General features: G+C 37.9%; 1 protein-coding gene across 50 annotated transcripts in view; it reads left to right on the plus strand.

Annotated features, from left to right (window-relative positions):
* CEP63 (centrosomal protein 63) overlaps positions 1 to 21,674 on the plus strand; it is a 100,818-nt gene that overhangs the window by 44,669 nt on the left and 34,475 nt on the right. For all 50 annotated transcript variants that reach the window (XR_014823932.1, XR_014823930.1, XR_002337692.2 and 47 more), the window contains one exon: positions 1,922 to 2,035. Coding sequence is in view for 43 of the 50 variants with exons in the window: in XM_084989718.1 (XP_084845844.1) it covers positions 1,922 to 2,035 (114 nt within the window). In the remaining 7 variants the exon portion in view is untranslated. The remainder of the gene's footprint in view (positions 1 to 1,921; positions 2,036 to 21,674) is intronic.

Consider the following 21,674-nt stretch of genomic DNA (forward strand, 5'->3'; position numbering starts at 1 on the left):
GTGTCTCGGTGTATTCCCCCTTGGGTTATTTTATATGGTACTCGTTGTGCTTCCTGGATTTGAGTGAGTGGTTCCTTTCCCATGAGAGGGAAGTTTTCGGCTATTATCTCTTGTAATATTTTTTCTGTCCCCTTTTCTCTCTCTTCTGCTTCTGGCACCCCTATAATACAGATGTTGGTGCGTTTAACATTGTCCCAGAGTTCTCTGAGACTCTCTTCATTTCTTTTCAATCTTTTTTCTCTTTTCTATTCTGCATCCGTGATTTCCACTAATCTGTCCTCCACCTCACTTATTCGTTCTTCTACCTCCTGTATTCTGCTGTTAGCTGCTTCTAGTGAATTTTTTTTTTTTTTGTCTTTTTGCTATTTCTTTGGGCTGCTCCTGCAGCATATGGAGGTTCCCAGGCTAGAGGTTGAATCAGAGCTGTAGCACTGGCCTACATCAGAGCCACAGCAATGTGGGATCCGTGCCACGTCTGCAACCTACACCACAGCTCACGGCAACGCCGGATTGTTAACCCACTGAGCAAGGGCAGGGACCGAACCTGCAACCTCATGGTTCCTAGTCGGATTTGTTAACCACTGCGCCATGACGGGAACTCCTGCTTCTAGTGAATTTTTTATTTCAGTTATTGTATTTTGCATCTCTTCTTGTTTAAGTTTTATATCTTGTATCTCTTTGCTCAGTGTTTCCTGTAAGTTATCCATCTTTTCCTCCAGTTTATTTCCAATGTCTTGCATCATCTTCAGCATCAACAGTTTAAAGTCTTTTTCCTGGAGGCTGAGAATCTTCTCATCGCTTAGCTGATTTTCTGGGGTTTTTCCTTTCTCCCTCATCTGAGTTATAGTTCTCTGTCTTTTCATTTTTATAGGTTTTTGGTGTGGTGACCTTTTTACAGATAATAGAGTTGTAGCCTCTCTTACTTCTGGTGTCTGCCCCCCTTGTGGCTGAGGTTGGTGTGGGGGCTTGCTGTAGGCTTCCTGATGGGAGGGGCTGATGCCTGCCCACTGGTAGCTGGAGGTGACTCAATCCCTCTGGTGGGTGGGGCTTATGTATCTCCTAGTTTTATAAGTGGTTCCAGAGTTCCCATTGTGGCTCAGCAGGTAAATAACCCAGTGTAGTGTCTTGAGGATGAGGGTTCGATCCCTGGCCTCACACATTGGGTTAATGATCCAGCATTGTCACAAACTGCAGCATAATTCACAGATGTGCTCAGATCCAGTGTTGCTGTAGCTGTGGCATGGTCCTGCAGCTATATCTCCGATTCTACCTGGGAACTTCCATGTGTCACAGATGTGACCAAATGAGAAGGCGTGGATGACCGCAGCAGCGGAGGAGGTGATGACCTCTTTGGTCAGGCTGGGGACTGGAGAAGGGATCTGCTGGCCTCAGCCCTGACTCAGCAAGAGGAAAACCTAACTGAATCTATTTGGTTCCTGAGTTTTAGATACTAATAAGAATTGGGCTACTGAGGGCTTTATCTGAAAATTTATTCGAATCTGTTCAACTCCTGGGTTTGGTTATCAATAATGTGGATAGTGAGGGATATCTGTAATCATATTTTGAATTTTTCATTGTCTTAGCAGTTTTCTGAAAAAATCACTAAAAAAAAAAATAACAACCCTTAGGTGGCAGCAAATCTATGAAAATTGTTATGAAGCTAGTATTTAGCATCTGTGTTTTGTACTCTTCACCATTAGGGTGTTAAATTTAGAAAGACAGGTATACAGATGCACAGTGTGTAAGAAATTTAGTATTACTCTACAGTTCTATCAGCTAAGTGAGTAATGGGGCTCCTGCTGTGGAGAAAGGTGCATGTGTACTGAGGGACCTGGGGAGAAATTAAAGTAAAAGTGAATCTGGAATGTAGTGACAGCAAGGGGAAGCACTTAAAAGTTAAGTACCTTAATTGCCTCTTCAGGAATTTCGTCAGAAATCACTGGACTGGGAGAAGCAGCGCCTGATTTATCAGCAACAAGTATCTTCTCTGGAGGCACAAAGGAAGACTCTGGCTGAACAATCAGAGATAATTCAGGTAGGTTTAAGTCATTTTTGAAATAATGGGAGGCAGAGAGGTTTTGATTAAACTTGAACTAGCTTAAAGCCGTGCATGTATGTTCACCCACGTCTCTTCCCCCCTCCCCTCTAACCCTGTGCTCCTGCACACTTGCTCCTGTGCTTGCTGGCTTCCTTGCAGGTTTGGTACTTCCTCACTCGTGCCCTTGTACTCTCTCCTGTCACTGTCTTGCATTCTCATGCTTAGTCCACACTCACATTCATTTCACTCTCCTAATCTTAGTTTCTTCTTCTTTCCCTTCTTTTCTTTTTCTACCTCTGCTCTCTGTCTCCTTCTCCATTTCTTTCTGACTCTGGCTTACATATTCTGGCTGTTTCTGGCTCTTGCCTTGGTTCCACTTCTGTCTGTCTTGCTCCATCTCTGTGACAGTGGGGGTGCCTAGGCTGAGGTCCCTCAGCCAGGGAGCTTCGGCTCATCTGCCTGCTTGGACACACATACTGAGAGATTCACACTAACTGAAGGCAATATCTTTGTGATAATAGAAACACTACTAGAAACCTTTTTTAAAAATGAAGAACTAATGATTTAGACAAAACAAAAAATTAGCCACCTAATTTAGGAATTTTCTTCTTAGAACATATTCACTTTGCTTTTTCAGTTAAAAACCAAGAACAGGAATTCCTGTCATGGCTCAGTGGGTTAAGCACCTGACGTTGTCTCTGTGGATGTGGGTTTGGTCCTTGGCCTTGCTCAGTGGGTTGTGGATCTGACTTTGCAACAGGCTGTGGCATACGTTGCAGATGCAACTCAGATCTGTGTTGCTGTGGCTGTGGCATAGGCTTTAGTTGTATCTCCAATTTGACCCCTACCCCAGGAACTTCCATATATCTCAGGTGTGGCCATTTAAAAAAAAAGCCAGGGACAAAAAGGGAAGTGAATATAGAAGGTAATAAAGATTTGTGACCATCTTCCATATGCTAGACACTGTCTCAGTGCTTCTTCTAAATGTTGTTATCTAGAGTATATAGTTATATGTTATCTATTTAATTTGTCATGATAGTTTGTTGAGTCATCTCAATTTTATAGAAGAGTGAATTATTAGATAAATTAAGAGAGCTAGAGGGACCTTAAAATTTTTTTTTTAGGAGTTCCCGTTGTGGCGCAGTGGTTAACGAATCCGACTAGGAACCATGAGGTTGCGGGTTCGGTCCCTGCCCTTGCTCAGTGGGTTAACGATCCGGCGTTGCCGTGAGCTGTGGTGTAGGTTGCAGACGCGGCTCGGATCCTGCGTTGCTGTGGCTCTGGCGTAGGCCGGTGGCTACAGCTCCGATTCAACCCCTAGCCTGGGAACCTCCATATGCCGCAGGAGTGGCCCAAGAAATAGCAGCAACAACAACAACAAAAGACAAAAAGACAAAAAAAAAAAAAAAAATTTTTTTTTTTAGGAGTTCCTCTTGTGGCTCAGTGGGTTAAGAACCCGACTAGTATCCATGAGGATACAGGTCCAATCCCTGGCCTTGCTCAGTGGGTTAAGTATCCAGCATTGCCATGAGCTGTGGTGTAGGTTGCAGATGCGGCTCGTATCTGGTGTTGCTGTGGATGTGGTGTAGACCAGCAGCTGCAACTCCAGTTGGACTCCTAGCCTGGGAACTTCCACAGGCCACACGTATGGCCCTAAATAAAAAGGAAAAGAAAAAAATAATAATCTTCATTATTTGATGCTCTAAGTCTCAGTAATACATTGACTTTTAATCATCCAGCACCCCTGAAATATCAGCTGGCTAATAAACTACCATGAATGGCTCTTCTATTAGTTACTCTACTCAGAGTGGGGAGGGGCCCACAGCAACCTCAAGGAAAAAATTATTTACTAGGCTGCCGCATGCTATGCAGTCAGAGGGGCCCAATAAAATCCTGGATGCCTAGGCCAGAATTCTATTGACCTGAATGCTTAAGTACTGTACAAATACAAATAGCTATAAAATAACCTTATATTCTAATTGTAGCCTTCAGATTGGCAAAAAAGAAAATTTGAGTCCTAGTTATTAAGTCTCAATTACTCATCTTTGTAGCATACTTACTGTTGATTGTAGATACTTTTTTCAAATTGTTATTGTGATTATTCAGCATAATTAAAACTTCGTTGTTAGCAAACATAAAATTTTTATTTACCGTAATTCAGCTAGGGCTGAATAAGAAGCTTTTAAAACTCCAACTTTTGTTTTCCCTACTTAAAAGGTATTTGATTTATTCTTCTTTCTGATGGTTTTGTTTAAACTAAAACTGCTTTGAATGTTTAACAGAAAAAAATGTTACTTATATTTCTTTCTCCCTTAGGAAGCTAAATAAAATTAAATCTTTCTGTGATACAGTACGTATCAGTACTATATGGTCCTCATTTAAAAAATAAATAAATAAATTTCTATATACCTACTACCCAGCATTAACAGCTATCATTTTGCCGATCTTTTCTAAAATTGTGATAAAAAACATTAAAACTTATCCAAATCTTAACCATTTCAAAGAGTATAGTACAGTAGTGTTAACTATATCATATTGTTGTATAAGAAATCTCTAGAACTTTTTCAACTTGCAAAACTAAGACTGTACTTGTTAAACAACACCTCATTTTGCTAATTTTGTTTCATCTTTCCCTACTTTTTGCTTTTGGCTGGAATATTTCAAAGCAAATCACAGACATTCTCTTATTTTGCAACATATTAGAACTTAAAAAAAACAATTAAATGTACCAGTAACAGAATAAATAATAATTTCTTTAACAGCTTAATACCCAATCTGTTTGAATTTTCACAATTGTGTAAAATAATGTCTTTTTACAGTTGGATTTTCAAACTGGACTCCAGTGAAGGTTGAAACATTGCATTTTGTTGTTATTCACAAATCATCATTGAACAATAAAGATAGAAAATCTTAGAAATTGAATATATGGATAGCAATATCCACACATCGCACCAATTTTAAAAAATTTGATATTGTAGTTGCATTGTGGCTCAGCGGTAACAAACCTTACTAGTATCCATGAGGACTTGGGTTTGATCCCTGGCCCTGCTCAGTGGGTTAATTGCCATGAACTGTGGTGTAGGTCGCAGATGCAGCTTGGATCCTGCCACAGTTGCAGCTCTGATTCAGCCCCTAGCCTGAGGACTTACATATGCCATGGGTGTGGCCCTAAAAAGACCAAAAAAAAAACAATTGATAGAAGGTTCTCTCTTATGTATTGTTTTAACATCAAGACTAGAATTCAAGATAACTTCTCATTCTTTTGAGTCCTATATTTGCTTGAGTTTTTTCTTTTAGTCAGCTATCAAAATGATATAGTACCTATTTATTTTAGAAAAAAGAAAATGTAGATGAAATATGCATTAAATAAAATTACTTATAATTCCATCCTTTAGAGGTTCACATGATTAATATTTTGGTGTAAATTTCTTCTTTTTCTATGCTTACATGCAGTGTACATTTATGTACATTTGGTAGAAAAAACACTGTATGTGTGTGTATGGGAAGGGAGGATAGTCGCAAACTTAAAAAATTACCAAGAGTGAAAAAAATGTTGATAGTTGTTGAAGTGAGATGATGAATATATATATAGGGGTTCATCATCTTATTCTTTCTCTTTTTTTTTTTTTTTGTCTTTTTGTCTTTTTAAGGCCACACCCATGGCATATGGAGGTTCCCAGGCTAGGGGTCTAATTAGAGCTGTAGCTGCCGGCCTATGCCACAGCCACAACACCAGATCCGAGTTGCGTCTGCCACCTACACCATAGCTCACAGCAACACTGGATCCTTAACCCATTGATTGAGGCCAGGGATTGAACCTGCAACCTCATGGTTCCTAGTTGGATTCGTTTCCACTGTACCATCACGGGAACTCCTCTTTCCCTATTTTTATACCTTTGAAATTTTCCAGTAAACATAATGTGAAAAATGTAAATTATATGCTTATAATGCAATAGGCACTGTGTTAAGCACCTCTAATATTTAATTTTCGCAAGTTTAAAATTTTCTTTTTTAAATGTGACATATCAAAAAATGTGTCATAATGATTGCATAGACATTAAGTCTGTCATTAAATGTACCTTAATTTATGTAACCAGTCTTTTGTTGTAGAACATTTTTACTTTCCTGCTCTTATAAGCATTGCTTGGGTGAACATCCTTACTTAGATATTTAGGAGTGTATGTCTATTTATTTTCTTAGCAAATGGCCCTAGATGTGAGATTCCTTCATTGAAGTAGTTATACAGGGAATCCCCATTGTGGCTCAGCAGTAGCAAAATTGACTAGTATCCATGAGGACGCAGGTTCAATTCCTGAACTTGCTCAGTGGGTTGAGAATCTGCTGTGGCTGTGGCTGTGGCGTAGGTCAGCAGCTACAGATCCAATTGGACCCCTAGCCTGGGAACTTCCAATATGCTGCCAGCGCAGCCCTAAAAAGCAAAAAAAAAAAAAAAAAAGTAGTTGTACAGCCTTAAAGATATTAATGTATATTGTCAATTACAAAAAGATATATTAATACAGTCTTTTACTAGCAGTGTTAGAATCACTCTTTCTCAATATTGGGCACTGTTATTTATTTCATTTTATCATGTTAATTTCCTCTACTTTTAAGCTTGTCTTTGCCAATCTGATGGGTGAAAAAAATGGCATTTGATTATTTGTTTTAATTTGCATTTCTTTAATTATGAATGAGATTGAGCATTTTTCATCTACTTATGGCAGTTTCCATTCTTTTGTAAATTATTTGTATTCTTTGCTTGTTTTTAAAGGATATTTATATTTACAATTTTATAAGAGCTCTTCATACTCTTTTCTGTTTTGTTGCAATTATGTGTGTTTTCCCACTTTACCTTAATTTTGCCTAGTAATTTTTATGGAATTATACTTGTTTTATAAATAATTATTTAGAATAGCTTAATCTATTAATTTTTAAAGGTTTGTATCTTTGATGTCATAGTATAAAGCTTTATCAAAACTGAGATTTCTTCTAATGCTTTATAATTTCTTTTTTATGTATTTGTTCTGAAAATTTTTTGGTGTAAAATATTTGATAGGGATCTAAATTTGATTTTTCCCAATTGATTGTCCATATAATTTATTGACTGTTACATCTTAAGAACTTTATAGAATGATTCTAAAATTCATATGAAAGAATAAATGAATGATACTGGCAACATTTTTTAAAAGAAGAGTAAAGGCGGTATTTGTTTTATCAAATATTAAAATGTGTTAAATTTAAAAGTAGAGTTGTTAAACAACATGATGTTATTTTGATAGTTATATAAGCATAGGGAAAGATCAGTGTAATCACTAAACTAAGGTCATTTCTGTTGAGAAGGCAAGCAACCACTTGCTACTTTCCCTCCTGCCCAAATAATCCAAGTGAAAAGGAGATATTCAGGGAAATCTTAGAGAACATTAAGAACATATGAAAAAAATTAATGTATTAAGCTAGCACAGAGTGTAAAATATTTAGCTTATACAGGTGTGTGAGAAAATAAACTAAAATATTGTAAAAAAATTTTTAAGAAAACATTGTATATGTTTTCCTTTTGAAATATTTAGATGAACTGTATAGTATTCAAGTTTGTTTTAAATCCACTGTTCAATTATATATATATATATATATATATACCACACACACACACACACACATATATATATACACACTTAGAAGTTTGAATTTATATTTTTTAAAGCACCATTTTCCTTATGAAGAAAAGCTGATCCTAACTCAAATGAATTGGCCCAGACCTACTGTTTAAAAGTTTATGGTGACAGAGACACAACAGTGATAAGGTCTTGCTGGGAGCTGTATTCTTTTTTTTTTTTTTTTTTGTCTTTTGTCTTTTGTTGTTGTTGTTGTTGCTATTTCTTGGGCCGCTCCCTCGGCGGCATATGGAGGTTCCCAGGCTAGGGGTTGAATCGGAGCTGTAGCCACCGGCCTACGCCAGAGCCACAGCAACGCGGGATCCGAGCCGCGTCCGCAACCTACACCACAGCTCACGGCAATGCCAGATCGTTAACCCACTGAGCAAGGGCAGGGACCGAACCCGCAACCTCATGGTTCCTAGTCGGATTCGTTAACCACTGCACCACGATGGGAACTCCGGAGCTGTATTCTTAACGGGCTGGCTCTCTAAGCGCTACTCAGTGGAAATGCTACAGAGCTGTGGCCTGCACTGATGTGTTCAAAGTCAACATTGACAGGGAGCTTGCTAAAATTGATGCCTGCAGTGGCCTATAGCTTTATGTTGGGATCCTTTAGAAAATTAAATAGAAACCCTTGTTGCTTTGTATCATATTGTTCTCAGTAATCTCACTGTCTGGAAGTGTTATTTTCTTGAAACCCCAGGATTGCATACCACAAAGCCAGAGAAGGATTTGAGTTCAACCTCCAATCCCCAACCCCTTCCCTGTTCTCATACTTTAGCTGCCCACCCTTAGCTTTGGTTTTTATCTCTGACATAAATTGCCTCTTAACTATTTCTTTACTTTTAACTACCTCCGCTCTGATTTTTGCTTTTGAAATAATTCCACCCACTCCAGTAGAATAGTTAGAATGCTATATGTTGTAATAGTAAGAGAAAGCTCTTGTTTCTAGTTCAAAAAATTAATGGCAGTGGTCAAAAAAAAAGTTTAAAAAATATATTATCCTTAAGATATCTCTAATACCAGATACCTAAGAGAAATAGTTATTTTATAAATAGTTTGTGTTTTTATTTCTGACTCTCTTTGTATTGGAAGAAATATTCTTGAGATATTCTAATGTAGCTCTGTCCAGTAGAAATATAGTATGAATCACTTATGTATAAAATTTTCTGGCAGTCATACTAAAGTAAAAAGAAACAAGTAAAATTAATATATTCTATTTATCTTAGTTTACTAAAAATATCATTATAACATTTACATTTTTTAAAACAGAGTGTTTGAAATCCAATGGGTATTTTACACTTTGAGTCCATCTTATTTCGGATTAGGCACAATTCAGGTGCTCAGTGGCCACATGTGTCTACTGACTGCTGTGTTGGAAAGCACAGGCCTAGTGTATTCATTTGAGGTAATGAAAATTTAGAATTTGTCCTAAGGATGATAATGTAATTTTCATTGTGCCTGAAAACAGTATATTTGTATGTGACTGATAGTAAGTCAATTAGAGATAGTCTATGCCTGCCCATAGCAGTCATGGCCAGGCCTTACAGCCAGGTGGCCTGGGGACCAATCCCACCCACTGATGTGCCTACAGTAATTGTGGCCCAGCCTAGACAGGAGATACCCCTCAAGCACTGGCTAGAGATGTAGTTGATATACCTTATAAAACTACACAGAAGCTCAGACAGGGAGAATCAGGAGAGAAAGGAACGTCTTTCAAATGAAAGATAAGACAAAACTTTGGCGGGGGGACGGGGGAGAACCACTATATAAAGCAGAGATAAGCGATTTACCAGATAAAGAGTTCAAAGTGATAGTTGTAAAAATTCTCCAAATCATGAAGAAGAATGAATGAACTCAGTGAGAACTAAAAGTGGTAGAAAATATAATAAAGAATTCAATCAGAACTAAAGAATATAATACCTGAAATGAAAAATACACTACAGGGAATTAAACAGCATATTAGAGAATATAAAAGGATAGATTAGCAACCTGGATGACAGTGTAGTAGAAATGACCTAATCAAAACCAGAAGAAAAAAAGAATTTTAAAAAATGAGGCTAGTTTAAGGGACCTCTAAGACAACATCAAGCATACTGTCATTGGCAATTATTGGGAATCCCAAAAGGAGAGAAGAGAAAGGAACAGAAAACTTATTTGAAGAAATAATGGCTTAAAACTTCTGTGACCTAGTGAAGGAAACAGACATAAAGAGTCCAGTAAGCACAGAAAGAATTTCAAACAAGACAAACCCAAAGATATCCACATAAAGACACAGTATAACTAAATGTTAAAAGTTAAAAATAAAGAGAATCTAAAAAAGCATCCAAAGAAAGAGAGGGAGAGGGAGGGAGGGAAAGAGAGAGAGAGACTTAGAGACCAAGACCCTAGTTACATTAGAAGGAATCTCCATAAGGCTATCAGCTGATTTTTTAGCAGAAACTTTACAGGCTAGAAGGGACTGGCATGATATATTCAAAGTGCTAAAAGAAAAAAAACTTAAAATCAAGAATACTCTTAACTGGTTAGGTTACCATTCAGAATTGAAGGAGAGAGAGAATTTTCTATAGAGCAAAAGCTAAAGGAGTTCATCACCACTAAACCAGCCTTTATAAGAAATGTTAAAGGGAGTCCTATAAGTGGAAAAGAAAAGCCAATTCTGGAAACAAAATTATGAAAGAAAATTATCTCACTGGTAAAGGCAAACACATGGTAAAAGTAGTAGATCAATCACCTATAAAGTTAGTATGAAGGTTAAAAGACAAAAGTAGTAAAATTATAGCTAAAATAACTAGGACAGAGAAATCAAATCAGAAGGCAGAATAGAAGGATGTAGAACCCACCTTCTCTCACAAATACATCAGAATTACATCTACATGTGGAACAATTCTCACAGAATACCTACTGAACTCTGAGAGAAGATCTTATACAACCAAGGTTGGAAGAAAGATCACCATGTAACTGGGTAGGACAATTAAAAGGAAAAAGAAGGAATTGGGATAGGACCTGCATCCCTGGGAGGGAGCCGTGAAAGAGGAAAGCTTCCCTCATCCTGGGGGCTTGCTTCCCCAGTCAGGAAATTAGTGGGGACAGAAATAGAGCTCATAACCTCACAAGCACCCAGCTTGTGGCAGGCAGAACAGGGAGAGACCAAAACAGATGGTCCTGGCTACCTCAATGCACTCCCCAGCTTGAGATATGTGTCTGATGGTGTACAAGGGGCTAGGCACTGAAACTCAGGCTTTAGCAGGCAGACTCAGGAAGAGAACTGGGTTTGGTTGCATGGAGACACCCTGAAGGGGCTGGGATGTGGCCTGGGCCACAACTTGGAGTGTGCAGAAGACAGAGCCCAGGTTCACCAATGAAGGAAGGCCCATTATTTTCTTTTTTAAAATCTTTTTTGGCCACCCCACAACATATGGAATTCACAGACTATAGATCAAATCCAAGCCATTGTCACAGCAATGTGGGATCCTTAACCCACTCTGCCTGCTGGGACTGAACCTGCATCCTAGTGCTCCCAAGAGGCTGCTTATCCTGTTGCACCATAGCGGGAACTCCAGTGAAGCCCCATTGTTAACATACATGATTTGAAAAGAGGGGTGGGGGTCTGCCATAGTAGCCTCATTCTTAGTGTGCTTACAGCTGGCACAGCTCCACCTCTGTGAGCTCCAGGAACACACAAGAACTGGAGGGTTGCCCACATGTGGAGGCAGGACTGAACTCTTGAGCTGTGTCTGGTGACTTTGCAGTTTTGGGAGATCTGTGCTACTGGCACCTTTGTAAGTTCAGTGCCAGTGAGATAGCCGAGTGTAATATTGGTACTCCTGTGGCTGGGGTGGGTCTAGTTAGCAGCTGTGGGCTTTTGGGCCCACATGCATGAAGTCAGGGCTGGTGTCTTCACTGATACTCTAGCTCCCACAGTGGGTCCATGTACATGACTACCCTTGACTATGGTGACTCCCAGTCCCTGACATCAGTGGATCTGTGCTAGTGGCTTTGTGAGCCCAGTGCCTGAGGGACATCAAGTCCTGCATTCCCATAGCTGAGGTGGGGCTGAGGGCAGTGCAAACACCAGTGTACTTTGTGAGTGTGTACAACAGGTGGCAGACACCACAGAGCACACTTTCCAGTGGATAACTCCTATGGAGAAATACCCAGCAGCTCTTCTTTTAGTGGGAGCACTCTAGTCCTGCCTACCCCACACTGCAGCTCAGAAATGGATCTCAGGGCTTCTACTTCAACAACTAGGGAGCAGACCCTGGTCCCAACAGGGCTATGACAATCACAAAGCAAAGAGGAAGCCCCACTCAACATCCATTTGCAGGCTGCAGTCATGACAACACCAATAACATCGTCTGTCAAGGGGATTATGACCTGTACACACTGAGGGAAGATGTGGCAGGGATCCATACTAAAAACAGCCCTCAAACAAAAAAATATTAGACTCATGTAAGCTATACAAGTACCTTCCCACATAAAAACAGCCCTTCAAGACCACAGTAGCTATTTCTCCTAAATTCATAGTCAGAGAAACATAAGTAAAACAAAGAAGCAGAACCACTTCCAATTAAAAGAACAAGAGAAATCCCTTGAAAGAACAAACATAGTGAAATATACTTCTCCAGTCTACCAGATCCTGAGTTCAAAAAAGGAGGTAGTGAAAATACGGAAAGAATTAAGAGCTTTTGATAGAAATGCAGATCACTTTAACAAGGAATTAGAAACTATACAGAGGAACCAATTAAAATTAGAAAACTCAGTTGCTGGATTTCCCATCATGGCTTAGTGGTTAATGAATCCGACTAAGAACCATGAGGTTGTGGGTTTGATCCCTGGCCTTGCTCAGTGGGTTAAGGATCCGGCATTGCTGTGAGCTGTGGTGTAGGTCACATACACGACTTGGATCCCATGTTGGCATGGCTGTGATGTAGGCTGGTGGCTATAGTTCCAGTTAGACCCCTAGCCTAGAAACCTCCATATGCCACAGGTGCATCCCTAGAAAAGACAAAAAGACAAAAGAAAAAAAAAAAAAAAAAAGAAAGAAAAAAAAAAGAAAAAAAGGGAAAGAAAACTCAGTTGCTGAAATGAAAACCAAACTAAAGACAATAAATAACAAAGTGAATATTGTAGAAGAATGTATAAATGATCTAGAAGATAGAATAATAGAAATTATCCAATCAGAACATCAGACAGAAAGACAAATGAAAAAAAGTGAAAGCAGTATTGAGATCTATGGGATAATATAAAGCACCCCAGTCTGTGCATAATAGGGATCCCAGAAAGAGAAGAGAAAAGGAAATTGAAGATGCATTTGAAGAAATTATGGTTGAAACTTCCCAAATCTAAAGAAGGAAATTGTATCCAGGTACAGGAAGTATGGAGGATCCCAAACAAGATGAACCCAAATAGACCTACCCAAGACATTTTATAATTAAAATGGCAAAAGTTAGAGGATTATAAAGGCTGCAAGGGAAAAACCACGAACTAATTACAAGGGAACCCTCATAAGGCTCTCAGCTTATTTTTCTACAACAACATTGTAGACCGGAAGAGAGTGGCAAAATATATTCAAAGTCCTGGAAAGCAGAAACCTTCAACTTAGGATTCGCTACCCAGCAAGATTTTTCATTTAGAATTGAAGGAGAGGTAACAAGCAAAAACTAAAAGAATACAGCAATGCTAATCCTATCCTAAATGGTATATTAAAAGATTTTCTCTAAATAGGAAAGAAGCAAGAATCTATAAGAAAGGGAAAATCACAGTCAGAAAGTAAATCAATTAAATAAACCAGTACATAGAATAAAATTGTTTATGAAAGTAATAATAACTTCAGTGCTCAGCAAAATGATAAACATGAGGACATCATTGTCATAAAATGTGGAGGAAGGGAGGAAGGAAATGCAGATTGGTTTTTTTTTTTTTTTTTTTTTTTTAAAAGAATGTGTTTGAGCCTCAATGACTACCAGTCTAAAGCAGGTAAATACAGTAATGGTTAATATACTTGAAAAACAGGGTAACCACAAATCAAAAACATACAATAGATTCACAAAAGCCAAAAAAGAAGGGAACTTAAGCATAATACTGAAGAAAACTATCAAACCACAAAAGGAAAAACAAAGTGAAAAAGAAAGGAACAGAAGAAATACAAAGTCAATTGAAAAACAAGGTTTAAAATAGCAATAAAGGAGTTCCCATCATGGCTCAGTGGTTAATGAATCTGACTAGGAACCATGGGGTTGTGGGTTCGATCCTTGGTCTTGCTCAGTGGGTTAAGGATCTGGCATTGCTGTGAGCTGTGGTGTGGGTGTGGGTCACAGACGTGGCTCTGATCCTGGGTTGCTGTGGCAGTGGTGTAGGCCGGCAGCTTATAGCTCTGATTGGACCCCTAGCCTGGGAACTTCCATATGCTGTGGGTGTGGCTTAAAAAGACAAAAAAACAATGGCAATAAATACTTATCTATCAATAATTACTTTAAGTGTCAATGGACTAAATGCTCCAATCAAAAGACGTAGGGTGGCAGAGTAGATAATTAAACAGGAGCCTACAATATGCTGCATACAAGCAGTCGATTGTAAGTGAGGAGATGTAAAAAGATGTTTCATACAAATAGAAATGAAAAAAAAATTTGGAGTAGCAGTACTCATATCAGACAAAATAGACTTCAAAACAAAGACCATAAAGAAAGACAAAAATGATATAAAGATAAAAATGATTAAAAAAGGTATAATGCTAAAAAGAAATACAAGAAGGAGATATTATACTTGTCAGCATATATGTACCCAGTATAGGAACACCTAAATACATAAAACAGCTATTAACAGACATAAAGATAGACATTGACAGGAATACAATAATCGTAGGAGAGTTTAATACCCCACTGACATCAAGGAATAGGTCTTCCAGACAGAAAATCAGTAAGGCAAAATGGTGATCCCAAGTGATACAATAGAACAATTAGACCTAATTGATATTTTCAGGACATTACATCCAGAAAAACCAGAATACACATTTCTTTCAAGTGCACATGGGACATTGTCTAGGATAGACCACATACTAGGACACAAAACAAGCCCCAGCATATTTAGGAGAATGGAAATTATTTCAAGCATCCTTTCTGACTACAGTGGCATGAAACTAGAAATCAACCACAGAAAGAGAAACAAGAAAAAAAAAAAAAAAAGATTACTTGGAGACTTAACCGTTTAGTCTGCTACTAAAAAAAAAAAAAGGGTCAAGAATGAAATCAAATAGGAAAGTATAAAAATACCTTGAGAGAAACGACAGTGAAAACACAACCATACGAAATCTATGGGATGCAGCAAAAGTCCTAAGAGGGAAGTTCTTCATGATACAGGCCTTCCTCAGAAAAATAAACAAGAAAAATCTCAAGCAACCTAATTTACCACCTAAAAGAATTAGAAAAAGAAGAACAAACAAAATCTAAAGTCAGCAAAAGGAAGGAGATAATAAAAATCAGGAGGAAATAGAAATTTTTTAAAAATAGGAAAAAATCAATAAAACTAAGAGCAGTTTTTTGAAAGAGTAAAGAAAATTGACAGACCTCTGGCCAGGCTCACCAAGAAGAAAAGAGAGGATCCAAATAAAATAAATGAAAGAGGAGAAATAGCAGCTGATACCACAGAAACACACACACAAAAAAACAGAATATTATGAACAATTATGTGCTAACAAATTGGACAAGCTGCAAGAAATGGAGAAGTTCCTAGAAACATTCAACCTGCCAAAACTGAATCAAGAAGAAATAGATAATTTGAACATACTGATCATTGGAACTGAAATAGAATCTGCAATTTGAAAAACTCCCTACAAACAAAAGTTCAGGACTGGATGTCTTTAATGGGAAATTCTACCAAACAAAAGAGAGTTTATATCCTCAAACTCTTCCAAAAGTTTGAAGAGGAGAGAACACTCTCAGAGTCATTCTGTGAAGCCACCCTTGCTCTGATACTAAAACCAAAGACACTACCAAAAAGGAAGATTACAGATCAATATCTTTGATGAATATATAAGCAAAAATCCTCAACAAAATTTTACGGAACTGAATCCAACAACACTCTAAAAAGATCATACAGTGCAATCAAGTTGGATTCATCCCAGGGTCACAGGGATGGTTCAACATACGCAAATCAATCAATGTGTGAACTGGAGTTTGGCACTTGCCATCACTTCCCATCTGCCTCTACATGGATTAAATCATGGGCTACCACAGCTGCCATCCTGTACTACCCCCTGAGCAGAGCTCAGGGTGGAAATCAGGAGTGAAGCACTCTGCTCTGGGAAAAATCAAAGAACAGGTCTTCAGATAGTCCAATATTTTTAGAAGATTTCATGTGCCCAACTTTTGCATCTCCTCATATCTAGAAAAACACTGAAATCCTTCATAGTGATGTCTTCTTGTGACCAGTAGTAACCTTCACAAGACCAGAAACAAACTTTTGTAATTTGTGTATGGCTGCATGCACCACCTCCTTCACCTTTATCACATATACACTGATATTATTTCCCCCTGCCTCTTTGGAGCAGTATTTCAGATAGCTCTTTTTAAAAACAAAAGGATATCACAGTCGTCTGTGAGTGCAGCCACTCCCAAAGGTGAACCAGGGAACCCCAAAAGAAGTCAGGAAGGAAACAGAATATTGGCCTCGAAGGCTGAAGTGCATATCAAATGAATGATACCAGTAAGCCCATACCTTTGCATCTTCCCATAGAAACACGGTAAATTCCTCAACTTGAGATATCTGGTTTTCTATAATCATTTGTTTCTACTACCTGCCCTTTGTTGAAAAAGCTCCTATATCCCTTGCCTCCTCAGAGCAGTTTTTCAGGGCTACCCTAAAATGCTGTCTCCCAATTAGGCTTAAGTCCTAATTTTGCCCCAAATAAAACTTAACTCTCACCTTGTAGGTTGTGCATTTTTTTTAAGTCGACAAATGTGATACACCATATTAAAACAACAAATGATATGATCATCTCAATAGATGCAGGAAAAAAGCATTCAAAATTCAGAAAAACATAAAAAGAACAAAATAATGCCATTTGCAGCAACTTGGATGGAACTAGAGACTCATATTAAGTGAAGCAAGTCAGAAAGAGAAAGACAAATACCGTATGATATCACTTATATCTGGAGTCTAATAAATGGCACAAGTGAACCTTTCTACAGAAAAGAAACAAACTCGTGGACTTGGAGAACAGACTTGTGGTTGCCAAGGGGGAGGGTGTGGGATGAACTGAGAGTTTGAGGTTAGTAGATGCAAACTATTGCTTTTGGCGTGGATAAGCAATAGAATCTGCAGTATAGCACAGGGAACTATATCTAGTCACTTGTGATGGAACATGATGGAAGATAATGTGAGAAAATGTGCGTGTGTGTGTATATATATGTATATATATGACTGGGTCACTGCTGTACAGCAGAAATTGATAGAACATTAAATCTTACAAAAAAACAAAATTCAGAAAAGCATTCAAGGAGTTCCCATCGTGGCTCAGCAGGAACAAATCTGATTAGTATCCATGAGGACACAGGTTCGATCCCTGGTCTCGCTCGTGGGACAGGTGTCCATCGTTGCTGTGAGCTGTGGTGTAGGTTGCAGCCACGGCTCAGATGTGGTGTTGCTGTGCCCATGGTGTAGGCCAGCGCCTATAGCTCTGATTCAACCCCTAGCCTGGAAACCTCCATATGCCATTGGTGTGGCCCTAAAAACAACCCCCCTCAAAAACATTCAAAAAGCAGTCAAAATGGACAAAATTCAATATCCACTTATAATAAGAACTTCAAAAAAGGTGTAGAGGGAACATACTTCAGTATAATAAAGGCCATATATGACAGACCCGCAGCTAGCTTTAATACTCAACTCTGAAAAACTGAAAGATTTTGGAAGATTTTCCTCTTGGAGGAGACAAGGATGCCCACTCTTAGCACTTTTATTCAGCATAGTATTCATAGTCCTAGTCATTGCAGTCAGACAAGAAAAAGAGATGAAACGCAGCATATTAGAAGGGAAGGTATAAAATTGCCACTTTTTGCAGATGACAAACAGATGATATAATAGAAAACCCTAAAGACTCCACCGAAAAACCTAATGAGTTCAGTGAAGTTACAGGATACAGACTCAATGTACAGAAATCTGTTGCTTTTCTATACACTAATGATGAACTATCAGAAAGAGAAAGACTACAATCCCATTTACAACTGCATCGTAAAGAATAAAACACCTAGGAATAAGTTTAACCAAAGACATGAAACACTTGTACTTTGAAAACTCTTAAGATGCTGATGGAAGAATTGAAGATGACATAAATAAATGGAAAGATATATCATGCTCATGGATTAGAAGAATTTATACTATTAAAATATCTGTACTACCCAAAGCAATTTACATATTTAGTGCAATATCTATCAAAATTCCATTGATATTTTTCACAAAACTGGAATAATAAGTCTATTTTTTAAGTTTCTATAGAACCACACACACAAACACAACACACAAAATCCCAATAGCTAAAGCAATTTTAAGAAAGAAGAACAAAGCTGGAGGTATCACTGTCCCTGATTTCAAGCTATACTACGAATCTTAGAGTAATCAAAACTGTATGGTACTGGCACAAAAACAGACACATAGATCAATGGAACAGAATAGAGCTCAGAAATAAACCCACACTGGAGTTTCCGTCGTGGCTCAGTGGTTAACGAACCTAACTAGCATCTACAAGGACACAGGTTTGATCCCTGGCCTTGCTCAGTGGGTTAAGGATCTGGCATTGCCATGAGCTGTGGTGTAAGTCACAGATGTGGCTTAGATCCTGTGTTGCTGTGGCTGTGGTATAGGCCAGCAGCTACAGCTCCGATTAGACCCCTAGCCTTGGAACCTCCATATGCTGCAGATGCGGCCCTAAAAAGACGAAAGATAAAAGAAAGAAAGAAACCCACACTTACATGGTCAGTTTATGACAAGGGAGCCGAGTATATATAATGGGGAACGGGCAGTCTGTTGAAGAGACCAAATTTATTTACCATTTGTTGAAAGTGGTGTTGGGAAAACTGGACCACTTTCTTATACAATGTACAAATTAAACTCAAAATGGATTAAAGACTTAAATGTGAAACCTGAAAGCATAAAACTCCTAGAAGAAAACATAGGCAGTACATTCTTTGGAATTGTACTTTGCAATATATTTTTTTTGGATATGTGCCCTCAGGCAAGGAAAACAAAAGCAAAGTGAACAAGTGGGACTACATCAAACTAAAAAGCTTTCACACAGCAAAGTAAACTGTGAAAGTCAGCAAAGTCAGCAAAATGAAAAGGCAGCCTGAATGAGAGAACATTTTCGTAAATGATATATTTGATAGGGATTTATATCAGAATATACAAAGAGCAGCTCAAAATCAAAAAACAACCTGATTCAAAAATTGGCTGAGGACTGGAATAGACCTTTTTTTTTTTTGAAAACATACAGATTGCCAACAGACAGGAGAAACTTTGTTCAACATAGCTAATCATCACAAAATGCAAATCAATACCTCAGTAGATACCACCTCACACCTGTCAGAATAGCCATTATCAAAAAGATAACAAATAACAAGTGGTAGCAATGATGTAGAGAAAGGGAAACCCTCATGCATTATTGGTGGGAAGGTCAGTTGGTGCAGCCACTCTAGAAAACTGTATGGAGATTCCTCAAAAATTAAAAATAGAACTGCCATATGAGCCAGCAATTACACCCCCCAAAAAACTCCAAAAATACTACTTCAAAAAAATGTATGCACCTCTGTGTTTATTGTGGCATTATTCACAGTAGCCAAGATAGAGAAGCAGCCTAAATGCCCACTGATAGATGGATAAAGAAGATGTGGTACATATATATATGATGGAATATTACTCAGCTACAAAAAGAATGACATTTTGCCATTGCAACACCATGGATGAATATAGAAGGTATTATGCTAATTGAAATAAGTCAGGCAGAGAGAGACAGATTCTCCATGTACATGTTTTTGTTTGGGCATACATTTTCAACTCTTCTGGGTGTATGTTAAGAAGCATAATTGCTAGATTGTATGGTAAGAATATATTAAGTTTTGTAAAGAGAACACCAAGCCGTCTTCCAAAATGGCTGTAACATTTTGCATTCCCACCAGCAGTGTATTATGAGTTTCTGTTACTCCACATTCTTGACAGCATCTGATATTATCAGTATTCCAGATTTTGGCATTCTAATAAGTATGTAATTTTTTTTATTTACATTTCTCTGATGACATATGATGTAGATATCTTTTAAAATATTTATTTGCCACCTGTATTTGGTCAATTTTTAAATCTGTTTTTAATTTTTCAATTTGTTTTCTTAAAGTTGTATTTTAAGAATTCATTTTATATTTTATATAATAGTCCTTTTATCAGGTGTGTCTTTTGCAAATATTTTCTGCCAATCTGTGGCTTGTCTTCATTCTCTTGACATTGTCTTTCTATTTGTTTTCTTTCAGTCTTTTTAGGGCTGCACCTGCACCATAAGGAAGTTCCCAGGTTAGGGGTCGAATGGAGCTGCAGCTGTTGATCTACACCACAGCCACAGCAATGCAGGATCTGAGCTGGATATGTGACCTACACCACAGCTCACGGCAACACTGGATCCTTAACCCACTGAGCAGGGCTAGGGATCAAACCCATATCCTCATGGATACTAGTTGGGTTCGTTACCGCTGAGCCACGATAGGAACTCCTTGACATTGTGTTTCACAGAGCAAAAGTTTTTAATTTTAATGAATTTCAGCTTATCAATTATTTCTTTCAGGGATCTTGTCTTTGGTGTTGTATAAGTATCACAAAAGGCGTGACTATATCCAAAGTCTTCTAAGTATTCTGTTATCTTCTAAGAATTTTATAGTTTTGCATATTACATTTAAGTCTGTGATCCATTTATAGTTAATTTTTGTGGAAAGTTTAAGGCCTTTGTCTAGATTCATTTTTTTGCACATAGATGTCCAGTTGTTCCAGCACCATTTGTTGAAGAGATTATCTTTGCTGCATTGTATTACCTTTGCTCTCTTTTCAAAGGTCCGTTGACTGTATTTTTAGGAGTCTATTCCTGGGCTCTTGTTGAAAGTGGTGTTGGGAAAACTGGACCACTTTCTTATACAATGTACAAATTAAACTCAAAATGGATTAAAGACTTAAGTGTGAAACCTGAAAGCATAAAACTCCTAGAAGAAAACATAGGCAGTACATTCTTTGGAATTGTACTTTGCAATATTTTTTTTTTGGATATGTGGTCTGTTCTATCAATCTATTTTTCTACTCTTTTGCCAATACTGTACTGTCTTGACCACTGTAGCTTTATGGTAAATCTTGAAGTTAGGTGACATTATTCATCCAACTTTCTTCTTCTCTTCAGTATTATATTGGCTATTCTGAGTCTTTGAATCTTCCTATAAACTTTAGAAACAGTTTGTTAATATCTGTAAAATAACTTGCTGATATTTTGATTGGGATTGTATTGAATCCATAAATAATATGGGAAGAACTGAATCTTGATAGCATTAAGTCTTCCTTTCCATAAACATGGAATATCTCTTCATTTACTTTGTGATTCTTTGATTTCATTTATCAGAGTTTTATGGTTTTTCTCATATAGATCTTGTAAGTATTTTGTTAGATTTAAATATGAGAATTCCTGGGTCCCACATCAGGTTTTGAGTTTAGATCTCCTGGGGTGGAGCACAGGAATCTACATTTTTTTTTTTTTTTTTTTGGCCCCAGTGTACAGTGGCTTAATGAAGGATCACAGCTCCCAGGCCAGAGATCAAACCTGGGCCTCAGTGGTGAAATCATCAAGTCCTAACCACTAGACCATCAAGGAGCTCCCATATTTTATTAGATTTATTCTTAAGTATTTAATTTCTTTCTTTATTTTTATTTATTTATTTATTTTTTTGGTCTTTTTAGGGCCACACCTACAG

This window comes from Sus scrofa, chromosome 13 (genome assembly GCF_054392235.1).
Source record: "Sus scrofa isolate SSC_HxYL_T2T_F1_AM1 chromosome 13, Sscrofa_HxYL_maternal_Yorkshire_Landrace_v2.0, whole genome shotgun sequence".
Taxonomy (NCBI): domain Eukaryota; kingdom Metazoa; phylum Chordata; class Mammalia; order Artiodactyla; family Suidae; genus Sus; species Sus scrofa.